This window comes from Triturus cristatus, chromosome 9, assembly GCF_964204655.1.
Source record: "Triturus cristatus chromosome 9, aTriCri1.1, whole genome shotgun sequence".
Classification (NCBI taxonomy): domain Eukaryota; kingdom Metazoa; phylum Chordata; class Amphibia; order Caudata; family Salamandridae; genus Triturus; species Triturus cristatus.
In genome coordinates this window covers 433,889,857-433,907,177 of record NC_140592.1, presented here as the reverse complement: position 1 = coordinate 433,907,177, position 17,321 = coordinate 433,889,857, and the positions used below count along the sequence as shown (strand labels likewise).

Below are 17,321 nucleotides of genomic sequence, written 5' to 3'. Positions count from 1 at the left end.
GAAAAGAGAATATCTTTCACCACATATTCCAAGCCCTGATGAAGTTCCCCCAAGGGATCGAAATGGGTTAGCTGATGTCCATGTTTTAAGGAATTTTTCTACAATAAAGGAAACTGCTGGACTTATTTGATGACACTGACTCTATCCCTGGTACACCTTTCTCTTATCAACAACCCCTGAAGGAAAGTACTTTTTAAAAGTGAAAGAGCCCCTTCCCCAAGTACCTCATTAGTTCCTGCGGTGGGAATAGATTTACTCATGCCTTTGTGCATGGTAAATCACCATCAGATTAAATCTGTCTATTTTCAGGTTGGAAACGGCAGGAGAGGAGTTTGTGAAATCTACAAATGTGTCAGTTTGTGTAAATCCACAAACTTCCAGGGCATTCCGACCCCGGGAGGCCTGCTTACCTCATGCAGATGGAAAATTATTCACACAGAGCACAAACGTTTCGGTGTGAATGCGTCTTGTATGGGTGTAAAAACAACTTTTGCGTATTGTGAAAAATTATTGGTGTGTAAAACTCAAACCTACTACTGCAAGCAACTAGGTAAATTGGGCCACCAAAGTTGTTTCTCTCTTGAACCGGTTTGTCTCAACAGGGAAATTTGAAGATTTGAAATATAAATTAACAAAAGAAAGAGAACTTAATGTGTGGCTCATCAGGATGGTTTCCACTCCAAATCACATTCTGAGCTCTGTTCCTCTGATTATTTTAATTTGATTTCTGCCTTTAGGGATGGCATTCACTAAAAACATTGAACGGTGGAAGCAGATACGTCGTTTTTCACTTACTACCTTTAGGAATTTTGGAATGGGGAAGAGAAGCATTGAGCAACGAATCCAAGAAGAAGCCAAGTGCATGTTGGATGAGATCATGGAAAAGAAAGGTAAACAATCCTTGGTTCCATGGGTATAACCATATTATATTTGCATGTGTTACAATGGATAACAACAAAATTGCATCCATTTTATCGTCCTATCACTTTGCAAAGTTAAGTAAAGGCAAGCATAATTGGTGAATGCAATAATTAATCCAATATAGAGTCATACAACTACAAGCGCTTCCAGTCAAGCACCTAATCAATCAAATAATGAAACGTGAAAAAGATACATGACTAACTTAATGACATAATTTACTTATTATTAGTAAAAGCATTTACATAAGAAATCCTAGCCATGCACTATGCCACTGTATTGTATTAGCAACAAGTATTGACCTCAATATAGAGTCATACAACTACAATTGATTTCAGTCAAGCATCTAAAAAATAATTCAAACAATGAAACATGATGACAAAGACACCTGGCTTACGTAATGACATAATTTACTTACTTTTAGGAAAAGCATTGACATATGAATTCCCAGCCATGCACTCTGCCACAGTTCTGTATTACCAGCAACTACTTGGTTAACAACGTTTGTATTTTTCCACTAATTATTCATGTGGCGAAGAGAAGGTTTGCAAAAACCTGGCTTTCACTGACGATGCCACACCACCACCATTGTGTAAATAGGAAACACTCCAAGTCTGCCAGTAAACTAATGAGGCCATAATATTGGAAGGAGAGAACAATATATAATCACACTGCACAGAATGTGCATTTCACTCGATGGTGGGGATCACAAACTTTCAGTGATCTTCCGTTGGAACATTGGAAAATGAAAATAGAGAGAAGGTATGTCGCTTGATTTTAATTAGTTAGCTACTAAAAAGACAATGGGCCTGGTTCACAAAGGTAATTTACAGTTTTGGGTAAGTGTATTACTTTCGGTATTCACAAACAGTTCACTGACAGAATATTAACCAAAAAATATCAATGTATAAAATATCGAGGAAAAAAGATAGGATACAAAAATATTGACTCCCTATGCTTAAAACTGCTGAACGGAATTACACCAAAATTGGCAGAAATCTGTTCAGTAGTTCCTGGGAGATTAATATATTTACAAATATTATTATCTGGTTGCTGCGAAGGATCCGTGACTCTGATTGTCAACCATTCCAACCAGGAAGAGTTGGCATCCATCTTGTGACTCGGTTCAACCAAGTCACAAGAAAAAAGGTAAACAAACAAGAAAAGTGGGCAGGGTAGAAACACCCTGACCCCCTGGGTCCACTCAGAGGGTCCACAGGGCCCCACGGGCCCAAAAAAGTGTAGGTTCTGCAAATCCAACTGAATTAAAAAAACAAAAACAAAGCACTGCTCCCGCCATGCCATAGCAAACTTCTGCTTCGCTTCATGGAAGAGAGGGCAGAAAAACTGGTCTAATTCCATGAAGCGAAGCAGAATTGCTTTTGGGCAAAGAGAGCTGCATGTTAGCAGCCCCCTCTGGCCAAAAGCAATGCCGGCTCCCGGAGGCGTCGAGGAGCCGGCAGGGATTGCGAGGTCATTGGGGCTCCCCCACGGTCCCCAACCAGAGGCCAAGCCTTGGGAGATGTGGTCCCTGCATGAAAATCGGCCTGGGGAGAGAGGGCAATGGCCCCCCTCCCCTTTAAAAAACCATAAAACCAAAGGCCTAGCCCCGGGGGATAGGGTCCCTGGGGCCGTAATCGGCCGCAGGAGGGGGGTCACACAGCCCCCTCCCTTTTCATTTTTCTTTTTTTTTATATAGCTCACGCCCCAGGAGATCTGGTTCCTGGGGCCCAAAAGGGTCAAGGGAAGGGGGCCACACAGCCCCATCCTAAAAAAAAAGAAACCAGCAACTCGCCGATGGCCCAGTCCTCTCCCTGCACCACTCTACAAACAAGCCTCCTGGGGTGTTCTTGGTTGAGGATGAAGCCCCCTTCACTGGTGAGGGTCCTTAGGGCCAACTAGCCCCCCCAGGTACCTCCAGTAAGTCCCATACAGTGGGACTGCTGAGAGGTGGTCTGAGGCCACATTCCTTTTTACAACACTCTGCAAATGCACCTCTTGGATTAATGCTGGTCGGGCAATGAGGTCCCCCTGTGTCTTGAGGACTTCAGGGCTGAAGTGGACTTCATCCCCCAGGCAGCAGTGCACCAGGAGGAGTGTTTGTAGAGGGGTGTAAAATGGCAATCCAGCTGTGTGGGGCTTACTAGAGGACACAGGAGGGCTAGTTGGCCCCCTTGGACCCCCAGGAGAAAATGAGACTTCAGCTCCCAAGCAAGAGCGCACCAGGAGGCGCCTTTGCAGAGTGGTGGAGAAAGGGAGTTTGGCCTGTGTCCACCTCTCAGCAGTCCCACTGTGTGGGGCTTATTGGAGGCAACATGTAGGTTAGTTGGCCCCTAAGGACCCCCAGCAGTAAAGGAGACTTCAATCCCCATCTAAGAGCATACCAGGGAGCACATTTTCAGAGTGGTGGGCAAAGGGGGCGTGGCCTGCCATGAGAACTTAGCAATCCTGCGGTGTGGGACTTACTGGAGGTAATAGGAGGGGTAGTTGGCCCACCCCCACCTCCTATTACCTCTGAAGGACTGGGCTATTCTAAGGCCCAGCGGTGCCAGGGGACAACACCTGAAACCTTCGTGGGTTACCTGTTCCGGCGTACAAAACACAGAGACACAGGACACTTCCTGGGGCGTCAAAGATCAGCATTTATTTACTGCAGGGATACAGAAATCGCAAGAAGTACACAACGTGTAGGTTCTGAGAGACTGCTTCAAATTGCAAAAGTGGATCGCTCCTTTTATACACATTTTCGTCATTGAACAGCATGGCGAACAAAAGGTTACAACTCAGTTCCCACAATAAACTTCAAAAAGGTTGCATTCATGTTTTCAGAAACCCGAAACATAATTACAGCAACATTGCCGGTTCCCAACTGTAAAAGCACATTATCCCTACGTTAAGCACATTCCATTCTGACCGTAACGAATTAGAGGAAGGAACAGATGAAAAGGGAAAAGGAAAACAAGGATGCACGACAGTTTAGAAAACAGTGTAGAGAGCAATATCGGAAACTTGATTGCAGGATCAAAGAACCCGTGCCTAATGTATGCACGACTGAAACAATAAACTAGCACGGCAAGATGAGCCTCGAGCGGAGCCATCTGCCCTTGCCGTGTTATCCCCCTCATCATAAAGACACCTTCAAAGGAACATGTGTCCTCCACGAAAGCTTGGGAATCCCAGGGTCACGAAGCGGACAGTGTCCGTTCGCTGGCTACTTGAGAGCAAGAGACAAAATGGACGCCGTATCTAAAATGGAACCCAAGGGTTCAGATGGGCATGCCCAGGAATGAGACGACCCGTACATAGTAGCGTAGCGAAAACGCGTACACCCACTAAACTCGTCATTTGCGGTTCGTAGATACCAAACTCGTCCATATTCGAACATACCCAAAATGTCAGTCAGATTCCCACGGAACCTCAGACGCTCCTTTTGCCCTCATGTAGGCAAGCACTAGTCGAGATCAGAGTCGATTTCGATATTCATTAAATCGTTCAGTTGCTGCTGGAACATCATTCTATTCATCAACGTCTCTTTGGTAACTGATGGCCGTCTTATACACGTTGTAGCACAGAGGCCACATAAGGCCGGACCACACTGCACACAAAGACAACACGTGAACAGAAACGTTACAACAACCCCTACGATCATCAGAATCTTCCAACCCCAGGTTGATATCAGGTCCCAAAACCATCCTAGAAGCGTCCAATTACCTTCGTCCACGTGTATGGACTCGGAGATCTTATGCAACTTCGAGATGGCTTGGTAAACGGTTGGAGCGTTGTCAGGAATGAAAATGCAACAGCTCGAATGAATCACTTTGCACACACCACCTCTGTCTGCAAGAACAACGTCTAGAACCATACGGTTCTGCAACGTCATAAGTCTATCCGCCTGAAGTTCCGCTGTTAAATTACCAAGAGCACTCGCAGTTATGTTAGCAGTCAATTCTACCACACAGGTCAACTGTCTCAGGTTCCTACTATTAACCATAGGTCCCCAAAACGGCAAGAAACCCTTAAAGAAATCTCCTGCTTCTTGACCAGCGGTGTCCTCTTCGCTAATAACGCCTCTCACAACTCTAGTTTTGTGATAGTCTGAGGCAACCGTAAAAGTCGGTGGCAAAAGATTCGCAATATAACAGGTTCCCGAGAAGTCACGGGGCAACCATGTATATGCACGCTCATAACATATGAAATAGGTACCCTTGGCAGTCAGGAAAACAGGGGAAGAGAGCATCGGTAGAACGTACGTGTCAGTACAAGCACTCTCACCAAGCTGGGCTCTCGGATTTCGACCAAGACCTTTCAAGCAGAAATTACCGAGGTGGGGTACGATCCATATTGGAGATGAGCTCTTGAGCTGTCTATCACCCACTGACGTACTATACTCAGCCTCACTCAAATCTTTATATGCTTGTTCCTCTTCATCTGGAATAAGCGATGCATCAAAAATATCTCTATCTAGATCAGCAATCGCTATCACCAAAGGCTTGTGGTACGGACCAGGACCAAAGTTTGCAGAACGTGGCTCTCGACTGGGGTAGGAATCCAGTGCACTACGGAACATAGTTTGGAATGCTCGAGCTGACCCCTGGGAACTGTAAGGAAGAACCAAATACGGAATACCCCTATCCATGGTATGTGGCATTAACCCACACACCCAACAGTTGGTAGTTTTCATCACCAACTGATGCTGATGTAGGAGTTGAACGAAGGAGTTATTCATGAATTCTGCACGCCTAACCTGTTCATGTTGGGGCAGAGGATGAAAGGAATGTGGAGAAACAGTAGTAAGGGAACCTAGTTTAGGAGAAAAAGTAGGTGAGATGGAAGGTAATAACGACTGTATTCCAAAATATACTCCACTCACCAATAGCATAGAAACAGTCAGAAACAGTAGAAATACCTGAAACAAAAAACATTTCGTTCGTACAATTTTATGCAACTGTGATCTTTGCGCCGACATCCTTTCTACTTCCAACAGCTTAGAGAACGCCATCCTCTAAAAACCGTCCGTGACGTACTTGACGCACTTCGTTCTGAGCAGCGATTATCAATTCCCAGGAGTTCCCAGAAATCGACAAAAGGTAACTGACCTAGTATCAGGAACCTGCTCAACAGAAGGAAGTACCCGCACGGCCCTACGGTTAACCCGGATGATAGGTTTTCCTAGACAAACATCCAACTTAATAACAATCTCTTAGCTGTAAAAAGTACACGTAAAAAGAAACTCAAAAATCAACAAAGGATGCAATTGTTCTTAATGTTCGTGGCAACAGTAAAGGAAAAAAATGTATCAGTCTTTGTAATGTGAACGAAGAAAATATCGACTTCTTCCAGGTCGAGTCTGCTCTTCAAATAATTGTTCAGCTGGTGAAACAATGTTCAGTCGATCAGATGACAATTCAGACCTTGAGTTCTCCAGGACTGACGACTCAACAGATGTGTCTGGCTGCAATGAATTGTCTACTACAGGTTGAGCATCGCTAAACGGCACGTAACATAGAGGGGTCTCGGTTTCCGCTGTCGCAATACCAGTTCTCACCCAATTATCTGCTGGTGAAGGGATCGGAACCTTTTTAGTATGGGTGGCATGCACCCAGTTCTTTCTGCCTTCCAACCGAACTGCAGTCCTTGTAGCCAGTAATACTTGAAAGGGTCCCACAAATCTTGGCTCCAGATTGCGTTTTCTGCCAAAATTGCGGGTAACAACCCAGTCACCCGGTTGGAGCCGATGTCCAGGACCCTCTGTCTGTGCCGGTAAAGCTTCAAAAACCTGTTGATGAATTAACCTCAGTTTAGCAGTCAGATCATGAAGATAATCAATTAACATTGGATACTCAAGACTATCAAAGGCCTTAGGCCTCGGGACTCCCCAAATGTTTGCAGGGCGGCCAAACACAATCTCATATGGGCTAAGCCCTACTCGAGAGTGCACAGTCACCCTGGTTGATAAGAGAGCCAGAGGCAAAGCATCAGGCCATGACAAACCAGTCGTAGCTTGTATCTTTGCAAGTTTCAGTTTCAGAGTACCATTGTACCCTTCAACCAAACCCGCTGCCTGAGGATGATTGGCGCAATGGAATTTCTGTCGAATTCCAAGGCCCTTACACACACTCTGCATCACACTTCCCACAAACTCACTTCCGTTATCTGACCACACAATCCGTGGCATTCCATACCGAGGAAAGTATTCCTTCAGTAGGATTTTCGCTGTGGACAGGGCAGTATTATCCTTAAGAGGATAGGCCTCGATCCATCTGGAGAACGCACAAACCACAACTAAAACGTACTTCAAGTTATTGCATCTCTCCATATGGATGAAGTCCAGTTGGATAACCTCAAAGGGACATGTAGGAGGAGCAAAATGGCTGGGTGGAGTGGGGGTGCCCTTGCCAGGATTATACGTCAAACATATCATACAATTCTTAACCACTCTCTCAGCGCATTTGGCGATACCATCATTCTTCCATACCGGAGACAATAACTTACATATACCTTTCGTGCTAATATGTGACGAGCCGTGAGCCATAGTCACAACGGCTAGCACATATGCATCCGGTAACATCCACTTCTGACATTCCGACAAGTCAACCCAACATCCATGCGTGTCTAACTTTCCCGTGCTTTCTTTCCACTTGGCCTTTTCAGTTTCAGTGGCCTCATTCTGAATTGCTTTCACGCTCTCAACAGTGTCTTCACACATACCAGTCTCCATAGGCCACCTCACTGGACTCGTAACATACATTCGGGACGCAAGATTCTTAGCCGTTTCCTTAGCAATCTCATCCGCAAATGCATTACCACGACCAACGTCATCCGTAACCTTTCGATGCGCACTACATTTAATGATTGCCACCTGTTTAGGCAATGTAAGTGCATCCAAAAGATCATTCACAAGCTGTCCGTGTTGGATCTTCGTACCATGCGATGTCATAAATCCTCTCTCTCTCCACAATCGGCCAAAGCTATGTGCAACACCAAATGCGTATTGACTGTCAGTAAACACATTCACTCGCTTTCCTCCAGACAAAACACACGCTCTCGTCAACGCAATCAACTCTGCCGCTTGCGCTGAATTCTGACTTAATCTCGCAGTTTCCACAACCGTACTCAACGTCACTACAGCATACGCAGTCGTCACATTACCATTCGGCAACTTAAAACATGAACCATCAACATACAAAGTGCCATCAGGGTCTATCAATGGAGTGTTTTTCAGGTCCACACGACCCTTCGTTTCTTCCTCAGTTCGTAAATAACAATCATGTGGTGGTACATCATTTGATTCCACATTAGTCGGCAACAATGTCGCCGGATTCAGCACATTACAACGCTTGATCTGTATATGGCTTGCCAAAAGTGTCAACTCGTAACCGGACAACCTTGCACTCGTCAGATGTTGAGTTTTTGTACGATTCAGGAGAGTGTCAACTGCATGCGGAACCATCACTGTGAGCATATTATCCATAACCAGACCTGCGGATTGTCGAATAGACACCGCAGCTGCCGCTGTCGCTCTCAAACAACTCGGCAACGCTCTAGCTACCGGGTCTAAGGTCGAGGAAAAATATGCACATGGACGCTGCTTACCACCAAATTGTTGCGTCAAAACACTCAACGCACAACCTTCTCTCTCGTGAACGTATAGTGTAAATGGCTTAGTGTAATCAGGAGTACCTAACACAGGAGCCGAACACAACGCGTCACGCAGTTCAGAAAAACTTTTCTGACATTCTTCCGTCCATGGCAAAGGAGTCGAAACATCCTTGCACGTGAGAGCTATCAATGGCTTCGCTAACAGTGAAAAGTTCGGGATCCACTGTCTGCAGTATGACGTGATACCTAGAAAGGCACGCACATCTCTCTGAGTTGTTGGCACAGTCATTCGAGCGATCGCTGCAATTCTTTCTGGGGTCAACCTTCTTCCCTCCTTTGACAATAAGTGACCTAGATAGGTTACTTCTTGACAACAATATTGCAATTTAGAAGGTGACACCTTGTGATGTAAGTCACATAGATGCTGTAACAGTGATACCGTAGCAGTTTTGCAAATCTGTTCTGTGTCAGCAGCTACCAACAGATCATCAATGTACTGAATCAAGGCCGCACCAGCCGGTAACACAAACGCGTCAAGTTGGCTCTTAAGCGCTTGGCTATAGATCGATGGACTCTCACAGTAGCCCTGAGGTGCGCGTTTAAACCTGAAACTACGACCACCTAATGAGAAACCGAATAGATCTCTGCTTTCCTCAGCAATCGGAATGCTAAAGAAACCATTCTTCAGATCGATTACCGAGAACCATGACGCAGAAGCTGGAATCAGAGTCAGCAAAGCTGTAATGTCAGGCACCACGGGAAACTGTGGAATCACAATTTTGTTTACCTCCCTCAAATCAATAACAAAACGATACACAGGAGGCTTGGATGGATCACTTCGTTTCAAAATAGGTAACACGGGACTATTACACACGTTACCCCGAGTTTCTTCGATGACATCTTTATCGATCAAATCGTAAATGATCGCTAATAGTGCTTGTTCTCCATCAAGTGAGATACGATACTGGGGAATGCGTGGTAAGCGCACATTTGATTTCAGTTGAACAACATAAGGTGGTATATCCAACAGGCCCACATCGTTGGGACCTGTCGCCCACAAAGACTTAGAAAGAGAACTCCATTCCGGTGGGAGCTTATCAGTCGACAAATACATAGGACACAAATCCTTGTGTGGGCTCATTAAACTGAGAAAACGTCTCGAAAACTATACGCGAAGTGTACTTCGCAGGATGACTAATCCATTTACGCGCCAGTTTCACTAACGAATCGCGTTCTCTACCGTCAGGAATTTGACTGCGCCTCTGAGAGACATCAGAAAGATCGGACCCAAGTATCGGCCCAAAACGTGGAGAATAGAGATTAGCGACAGCATTAAATAGCCGACTACGAACAGAAGGGGAAGAAGAAGGGAGTACAGGAGCAACAACATTAGGGGTAACCGTAGAAATAGTAGAAGTAGTCGAGATAGCAGGAGTAGTAGGAACAATAGGCTGAAGAGGTACAAGCGAAGGAGCAATAGGGAAAAGAGCTGGTGGCGGAGGATGAACAACTTGCGGCACAAGGGGATTCGGAAGAACAGGAGGAACGACAGGCTGTCCAGCAGCCGCCAAGACAACAGGTTGAAGAACAGGAGGGATCACAGGAACCACAGTGTCTGGTGCATAGGGAGGTGGTGATTTCAATAGATAAGACAATAATGGATCCTCGACCACTTCTTCTCCCGTCTTATCAGGACCAGATGGTAAAACCGGTTAACATTTATCCACCGCCATATGATGCAGCCTAGCAGAAACTTCCTGCTCCTTCTCATCCTTGTCTCGCTGACACTGTTCTGCATTTCGCATTACCGCAATAACACCTTCTCTCTTATTTTTCTTAGACTGTTTGATTACTTTCTGCTTGGCCTCTTTACGCCATAACCGAAAGGAATCAAACATGGCCGGCCTATCCTTCTTTTTAAACAATTTAGTTTCAAGATTATCCAATATTGCAGTTTCGAAACTACCATGTGGTGGCCAACTAAGAACACCATCCTTTTTAGTATAACGAATCCAATATTCAATATATACGATAGGACCTACTCCGTGGCGACTATAGAGCTCATAAATTGGAGTTCCAACTGGAGGTATCGGACATGAATCCTCCAGTCGGGAATCCGTGCTGCAACATTTAAAGAAACCAAACAAAGTACTACGGCCAGGCATCGTGCACACTAACCGAGTTTACAAACTTCAAGGGATATCGAATTACGATGTTCTCGCAAAAAAATGTAAGACCCTCGGTTTTTGGCAATTGCAATTGTCAAATAAAACCCAACAACTAAGAACCAACAACTAAGAACCACAAATGCAATGGAACCATGCAAACAACCAGATCTACTCTAGGAGCGACCCACAAATACTTAACTGAAAGAGCAATGGCGTCACCAGGAAGGCCCGTCTATCGTCTCGCCGTACAAAGGACTACGCCAGGTGCCAAAACAGGTCGACAGTCAGGGCATCAGTCCGTCGCAGCCGTCAGGAGGCGGGAATCTTCGCGGGAAAAGTCTTCGGGCCACTTATTTCGACAACTGGATCGATGAAGCGGGGTGCACCTTCCCTCGGAGATTTCACACGAAGTTCCTCACGATCGTCGGGCTTTGGACCGGTACCGCTGATGTCGCCCCACGTTGGGCGCCAACTGAAGGACTGGGCTATTCTAAGGCCCAGCGGTGCCAGGGGACAACACCTGAAACCTTCGTGGGTTACCTGTTCCGGCGAACAAAACACAGAGACACAGGACACTTCCTGGGGCGTCAAAGATCAGCATTTATTTACTGCAGGGATACAGAAATCGCAAGAAGTACACAACGTGTAGGTTCTGAGAGACTGCTTCAAATTGCAAAAGTGGATCGCTCCTTTTATACACATTTTCGTCATTGAACAGCATGGCGAACAAAAGGTTACAACTCAGTTCCCACAATAAACTTCAAAAAGGTCGCATTCATGTTTTCAGAAACCCGAAACATAATTACAGCAACATTGCCGGTTCCCAACTGTAAAAGCACATTATCCCTACGTTAAGCACATTCCATTCTGACCGTAACGAATTAGAGGAAGGAACAGATGAAAAGGGAAAAGGAAAACAAGGATGCACGACAGTTTAGAAAACAGTGTAGAGAACAATATCGGAAACTTGATTGCAGGATCAAAGAACCCGTGCCTAATGTATGCACGACTGAAACAATAAACTAGCACGGCAAGATGAGCCTCGAGCGGAGCCATCTGCCCTTGCCGTGTCATCCCCCTCATCATAAAGACACCTTCAAAGGAACAGGTGTCCTCCACGAAAGCTTGGGAATCCCAGGGTCACGAAGCGGACAGTGTCCGTTCGCTGGCTACTTGAGGGCAAGAGACAAAATGGACGCCGTATCTAAAATGGAACCCAAGGGTTCAGATGGGCATGCCCAGGAATGAGACGACCCGTACATAGTAGCGTAGCGAAAACGCGTACACCCACTAAACTCGTCATTTGCGGTTCGTAGATACCAAACTCGTCCATATTCGAACATACCCAAAATGTCAGTCAGATTCCCATGGAACCTCACCTCCAGCTAAGAGGTTTTCAGAGGCCATGCCCCCTATTCCTCCACCACTCTGCAAACGCGCCTCCTGACACACTACTGGTTGGGGATAAAGTCCACTTTACTCCTGAGGGAATTTGAGGGCCAAGAAGCCCTCCTGGTACCTCCTGTAAGTCCTAAGCTGCAGAATTTCTTAGTGCTGGTCAGCGACCCAGCCCCCTTTCTCCACCACTGTTAGTGAGAGCTATTGATGTTGTAAATGTAAAAGTTGCTTACTAATGTTTTTTGGAGTGGAGTGGATGTACATTGTGTGTAGTGGAATTATGTGGTATGTTGTGCAGTGAAATTATGTGGATAGAATGTATGTGGTATTTAGTGTATCGGAATTATGTAGAGTAGGATTGTGTGTTATGGAGAGTAATTATGTGGTATGGTAGTCTGTGTTGTGGAGTGGTAACCTCAGGTTTAGTCTTCCTCGTTTCGATAGAAGCTAAGCTATAAACTCAGTGAGAGAAAAAATGAGAAGGAACCACTGAGTAGTACTTCTGAACCTAGTCAGAGGTATGAGCAGGGCCACTGGAATTGAATTATACGACTGATTGGCTGCACCGACTTTCCCATAATTATATATTTTCCACATGTGCCACATTATCCATCATCTGCTGAATAAAATGCAGATTTGAACCAGAAAACCTTGTTTCTAGCTCAAACGCCTCAAACATTACCACAAATGCAGTAACAATTGTTACAGTGTGGTAGAAGGCCCTTTGCAAAGCTGGAATGGTCACCTGTTACTTATTTCTAAATGTGGGTGTTAAATTGGTACTAATGGTGTGCAAACCACTCTTCTTTCTGTGCCTCTCTTGCGTTTTTCTGCATTTCTCTTGCCTCTTTCTGCACCTCTCTTCCTTTTTTGTACTTCTCTTGCCTCTTTCTACGCATCTATTCCACTTTCTGTCCCTCCCTTCTTTCTGCACCTTTCTTGCTTCTTTCTGCATCTCTCTTGCTTCTTTCTTCTGCAACTCTTTTGCCTCTTTCTGCACCTCTGTTGCTTTTTCTTCACTTAGTTTGCCCTTTTTCTGCACCTCGCTTGCTTCTTTCTGCACTTCCATTGCCTCTTTCTGCACCTCTCTTGCTTCTTTCTGCACCTCTTTAGCATCTTTCTGTGCCCCTGTTGCTACTTTCTGCATCCCTCTTCCCTCTTTCTGTACCCCTCTTCCCTCTTTCCGTAGTTCTCTTGCCTCTTTCTGCACATCTGTTGCTTCTTTCTGCACTTTATATACTTTTTTCTGCACCTCTCTGGCTTCTTTCTGTACCTCTCTTGCCTCTTTCTTCAACTCTGATGCTTCGTTCTGAACTTCTCTTTCTTCTTTCTGAACGCCTCTTGTTTCTTTCTGAACCATCTCTTTCCTCTTTCTACACCCCTCTCCCTCTTTCTGCATCTATTTTGCCTGTTTCTACACCCCTCTTCTTCTTTCTGCACTTCTCTTACCTCTTTCTACACCTCTGTTGCTTCTCTCTATACCCCTCTTGCCTCTTGCTGCACCTCTCTTGCCTCTTTCTGTATTTCTCTTTCCTCTTTTTGCACTTTCCTTGCCTCTTTATTCATTTCTGTTGCTTCTTACTGCACTCCTCTTGCCTCTTTCTTTACCCCTCTTGCCTCTTTCTATATTACTCTTGCTTTTTTCGGCACCTCTCTTCCTTTTTCTGCACCCCTCTTGCCTCTTTCTGCACCTCTCTTGCCTTTTTCTGTATTTCTCTTGCCTCTTTCTGCACTTCCCTTGCCTCTTTCTGCATTTCTGTTACTTCTTACTGTACTTCTCTTGCCTCTTTCTGTACCCCTCTTGCCTCTTTCTGTTCATCTGTTGCTTGTTCTGCACCTCTATTGCCTCTTTCTACACCCCTTGCCTCTTTCTTTATTCCTCTTTCCGCTATCTGTACCCCTCTTCCCTTTATCTGCACCTCTCTTGAGTTCTCTTGCCTCTTTCTGCACCGTTGTTGCTTCTTTCTGTACTTCTCTTGCCTCTTTCTGTACCCCTCAAACCTCTTTCTACACCTATGTTGCTTCTTTCTGTACTTCTCTTGCCTCTTTAAGCATCCCTCTTGACTCTTTCTGCACACCTGTTGCTTCTTTCTGCACTTCTCTTGCTTCTTTCTGCACCGCTCTTGCCTCTTTCTGTACCCCTCTTGTCCCTTACTGTACCCCTCTTCCCTATTTCTGCACTTCTCTTTCTTGCCTCTTTCCGTACCTCACTTGCCTCTTTCTGCAGTTCTTTTGCCTCTTTCTGCACCTCTGTTGCTTTTTCCCCAAATCTCCTGCTTCTTTCTTCACCCCTCTTCTGCTTTCTGCACCCCATTTCCACTTTCTGCACCACTCTAGCCTGTTTCAGAAAGTCTCTTGCTTCTTTCTGCAGTTCTTTTGCCTCCTTCTGCACTTCTCTTGCCTCTTTCTGCACCCCTCTTGAGAGTTTCTGTACCTCACTTGTCTCTTTCTGCACCTTTCTTGCCTCTTTCTGTACTTCTCTTGCCTATTTCTGCACCTCTGTTGCTTCTTTCTGAACTTCTCTTTCTTCTTCCTGTGCCTCTCTTGCTTCTTTACAAACCTTCTTCTGCCTTTTTCCACACCCATTTCCCTCTTTTTGCATTTCTCTTGCTTCTTTCTGCACCTCTCTTCCTTTTTCTGTACTTTTCTTTCCTCTTTCTACACATCTCTTCCTCTTTCTGCACCTTTCTTGCTTCTTTCTGCATCTCTCTTGCTTCTTTCTTCTGCACCTCTTTTGCCTCTTTCTGCACCCTCTTCCCTCTTTCTACACTTCTCTTGCCTCTTTCTGACCTCTCTTGCGTCTTTATGCACATCACTTGCTTCTTTCTGTACTACCCTTGCTTCTTTCTGCACCTCTTGCTTCTGTCTGCACCCCTTTAGCATCTTTCTGCACTCCTGTTGCTTCTTTCTGCTCCAATCTTCCCTATTTCTGCACCCCTCTTCCCTCTTTCTGTAATTCTCTTGCCTCCTTCTGCACTTCCCTTGCCTCTTTCTGCATTTCTGTAGTTTCTTACTGCACTCCTCTTGCCTCTTTGTGCACCCCTCTTGCCTCATCTCTGCATTTCTCTTGCTTCTTTCTGCACCTCTCTTCCTTTTTCTGCATGCCTCTTGCCTCTTTCTGCACCTGTGTTGCCTCTTTCTGCACATGTGTTGCCGGTTTCTACACCCCTCTTCCTCTTTCTGTACCTCTCTTACCTCTTTCTACACCTCTGTTGCCTCTTTCTGCACCCTCTTGCCTCTTTCTGCACCTCTCTTGCCTCTTTCTGCACCTCTCTTGCCTCTTTCTGTTTTTCTCTTGCCTCTTTCTGCACTTCCCTTGCCTCTTTCTGTATTTCTGTTGCTTCTTACTGCACTCCTCTTGCCTCTTTCTCCACCCCTCTCACCTCTTTCTAGATTTCTCTTGCTTCTTTCTGTACCTCTCTTCCTTTTTCTGCACCTCTCTTGCCTCTTTCTGTATTTATCTTGCCTCTTTCTGAACTTCCCATGCCTCTTTCTGCATTTCTGTTACTTCTTACTGTACTTCTCCTGCCTCTTTTTGCAACCCTCTAGCCTCTTTCTGCACATCTGTTGCTCATTCTGCACCTCCATTGCTTCTTTCTGCACCCCTTGCCTCTTTATGTACCCCTCTTGCTGCTATCTGTACCCCTCTTCCCTTTTTCTGCACCTCTTTTGCCTCTTTATGCACCTCTCTTGCCTCTTTCTGTACCCCTCTTACCTCTTTCTGCACCCCTGTTGCTTCTTTCTGTACTTCTCTTGCCTCTTTCAGCACCTCTCTTGACTCTTTCTGCACATCTGTTGCTTCTTTCTGCACTTCTCTTGCTTCTTTCTGCACCACTCTTGCCTCTTTCTGTACCCCTCGTGCTGTTTCTGCACCCCTCTTCAAGTGCTGCAGCGCTGGTGCCCTGATTGGACACAACAAGCCTTGGCAACAGCAGTACTCATAATACGGCGGTTGGACCACTTGTGTGGGAGTCTCCAACCACCACCATACCTCCACCACAGGTCTGATGGACTGCCTAACTTTTAAGCAGGCCCTAAGTCTGAATGTAAAAATCTTCCCCAGGCAACGGATCCACTGAGGATTTGTTACTTCCAGTGTGAAAGTAAAACTTCCAACTGGGACAAACCTGATTTCTATTTCAATCCATGCTCCATCTCAGTTTGCCTCAAAATACGCCTCTGTCCTAGTCGACTGCAACCAGTTGTACTCAGATGACACTTAACTCCTTTTTGTGTTATTCTGAACATTAAACTTTAAAAAATCATATCTCTAGTTTTCCCCATTGGATGTTTGTCATTTTCATGTCACTTTATGTATGACAATTTATTCTATTTTCTAAATTGGTCTGCAATTTTTCTTCTGTTGTGTTTTGATTTTATTACTGTTTTGGTGTTGCATAAATACTTTAGACATTGCCTCTAAGTTAAGCCTGCCTGCCCTGTACCATAGTTATCAGGTGTCTTTAATGACTCTTGTTCATCCTGACAAGAATTGTGATTAATATTTGTGGTGGGTACTTACCCCTCTCATCTAATACTCCATTTTCTTTTACACCAAGTCTTTCCCACTTCTTGGAAAGGCCATTGTTAGAAATGAGATTTCTGGTTGGCTAAGGCTTGCGCCAAAGCCAGGCAGAAACCACCATTCTAGTCAGAGCAAGGGAGTTACATGCCAAAGATGACCCCTTCTCACCACCTTGGTAGCTTGGCACGATCAGTCAGGCAATGTGTAAAGTGTTTGCGCAACAAATACACAGCAGCAACATCCCCGGCACACCACAAAAGAACTCCACACAAGGTTATATCAAAAATAGCCTTTGTATTCTCAAAACACATTAGAATAGTAATCACATAATATACATTGTGCCACCTGGCACTAGGTCATTTTTACAAGGAATTATATACACCTGTGAGAAGTTGGCTTGATATATGCTGTCCACTAGTTATAGTGGGCACCTTGTTTCAGTCCAAACAACCCCTTATGGTGATAGGTTAAAGACAACCTTTATTGAAGCTATCCTAGTGGTAGCTATGGAGAGCAGCCTTCAGGCTAAGTCTTGAAAGAATGTAAAGCAGCTTGTTTTACCAGTCTATAATATCTTGAATGATCAAATGAAAGGACAACCACACCAGGTATATATTTAAAATATATGTATTTAAGATAAAACTCACCCCTCTAGTCTCTTTATGAGACTGGAGTTCGAAGTACTTAAGTTCCAAGTCAGAATTCAACAGTAA

General features: G+C 45.0%; 1 protein-coding gene across 3 annotated transcripts in view; it reads left to right on the top strand.

Moving 5' to 3' along the window:
- Positions 1–17,321, top strand: part of LOC146798100 (cytochrome P450 2G1-like) — a 437,543-nt gene that overhangs the window by 91,272 nt on the left and 328,950 nt on the right. For all 3 annotated transcript variants that reach the window (XM_085625320.1, XM_085625318.1, XM_085625319.1), the window contains exon 4: positions 738–890. In XM_085625320.1, coding sequence (XP_085481446.1) covers positions 738–890 — 153 coding nt within the window. The remainder of the gene's footprint in view (positions 1–737; positions 891–17,321) is intronic.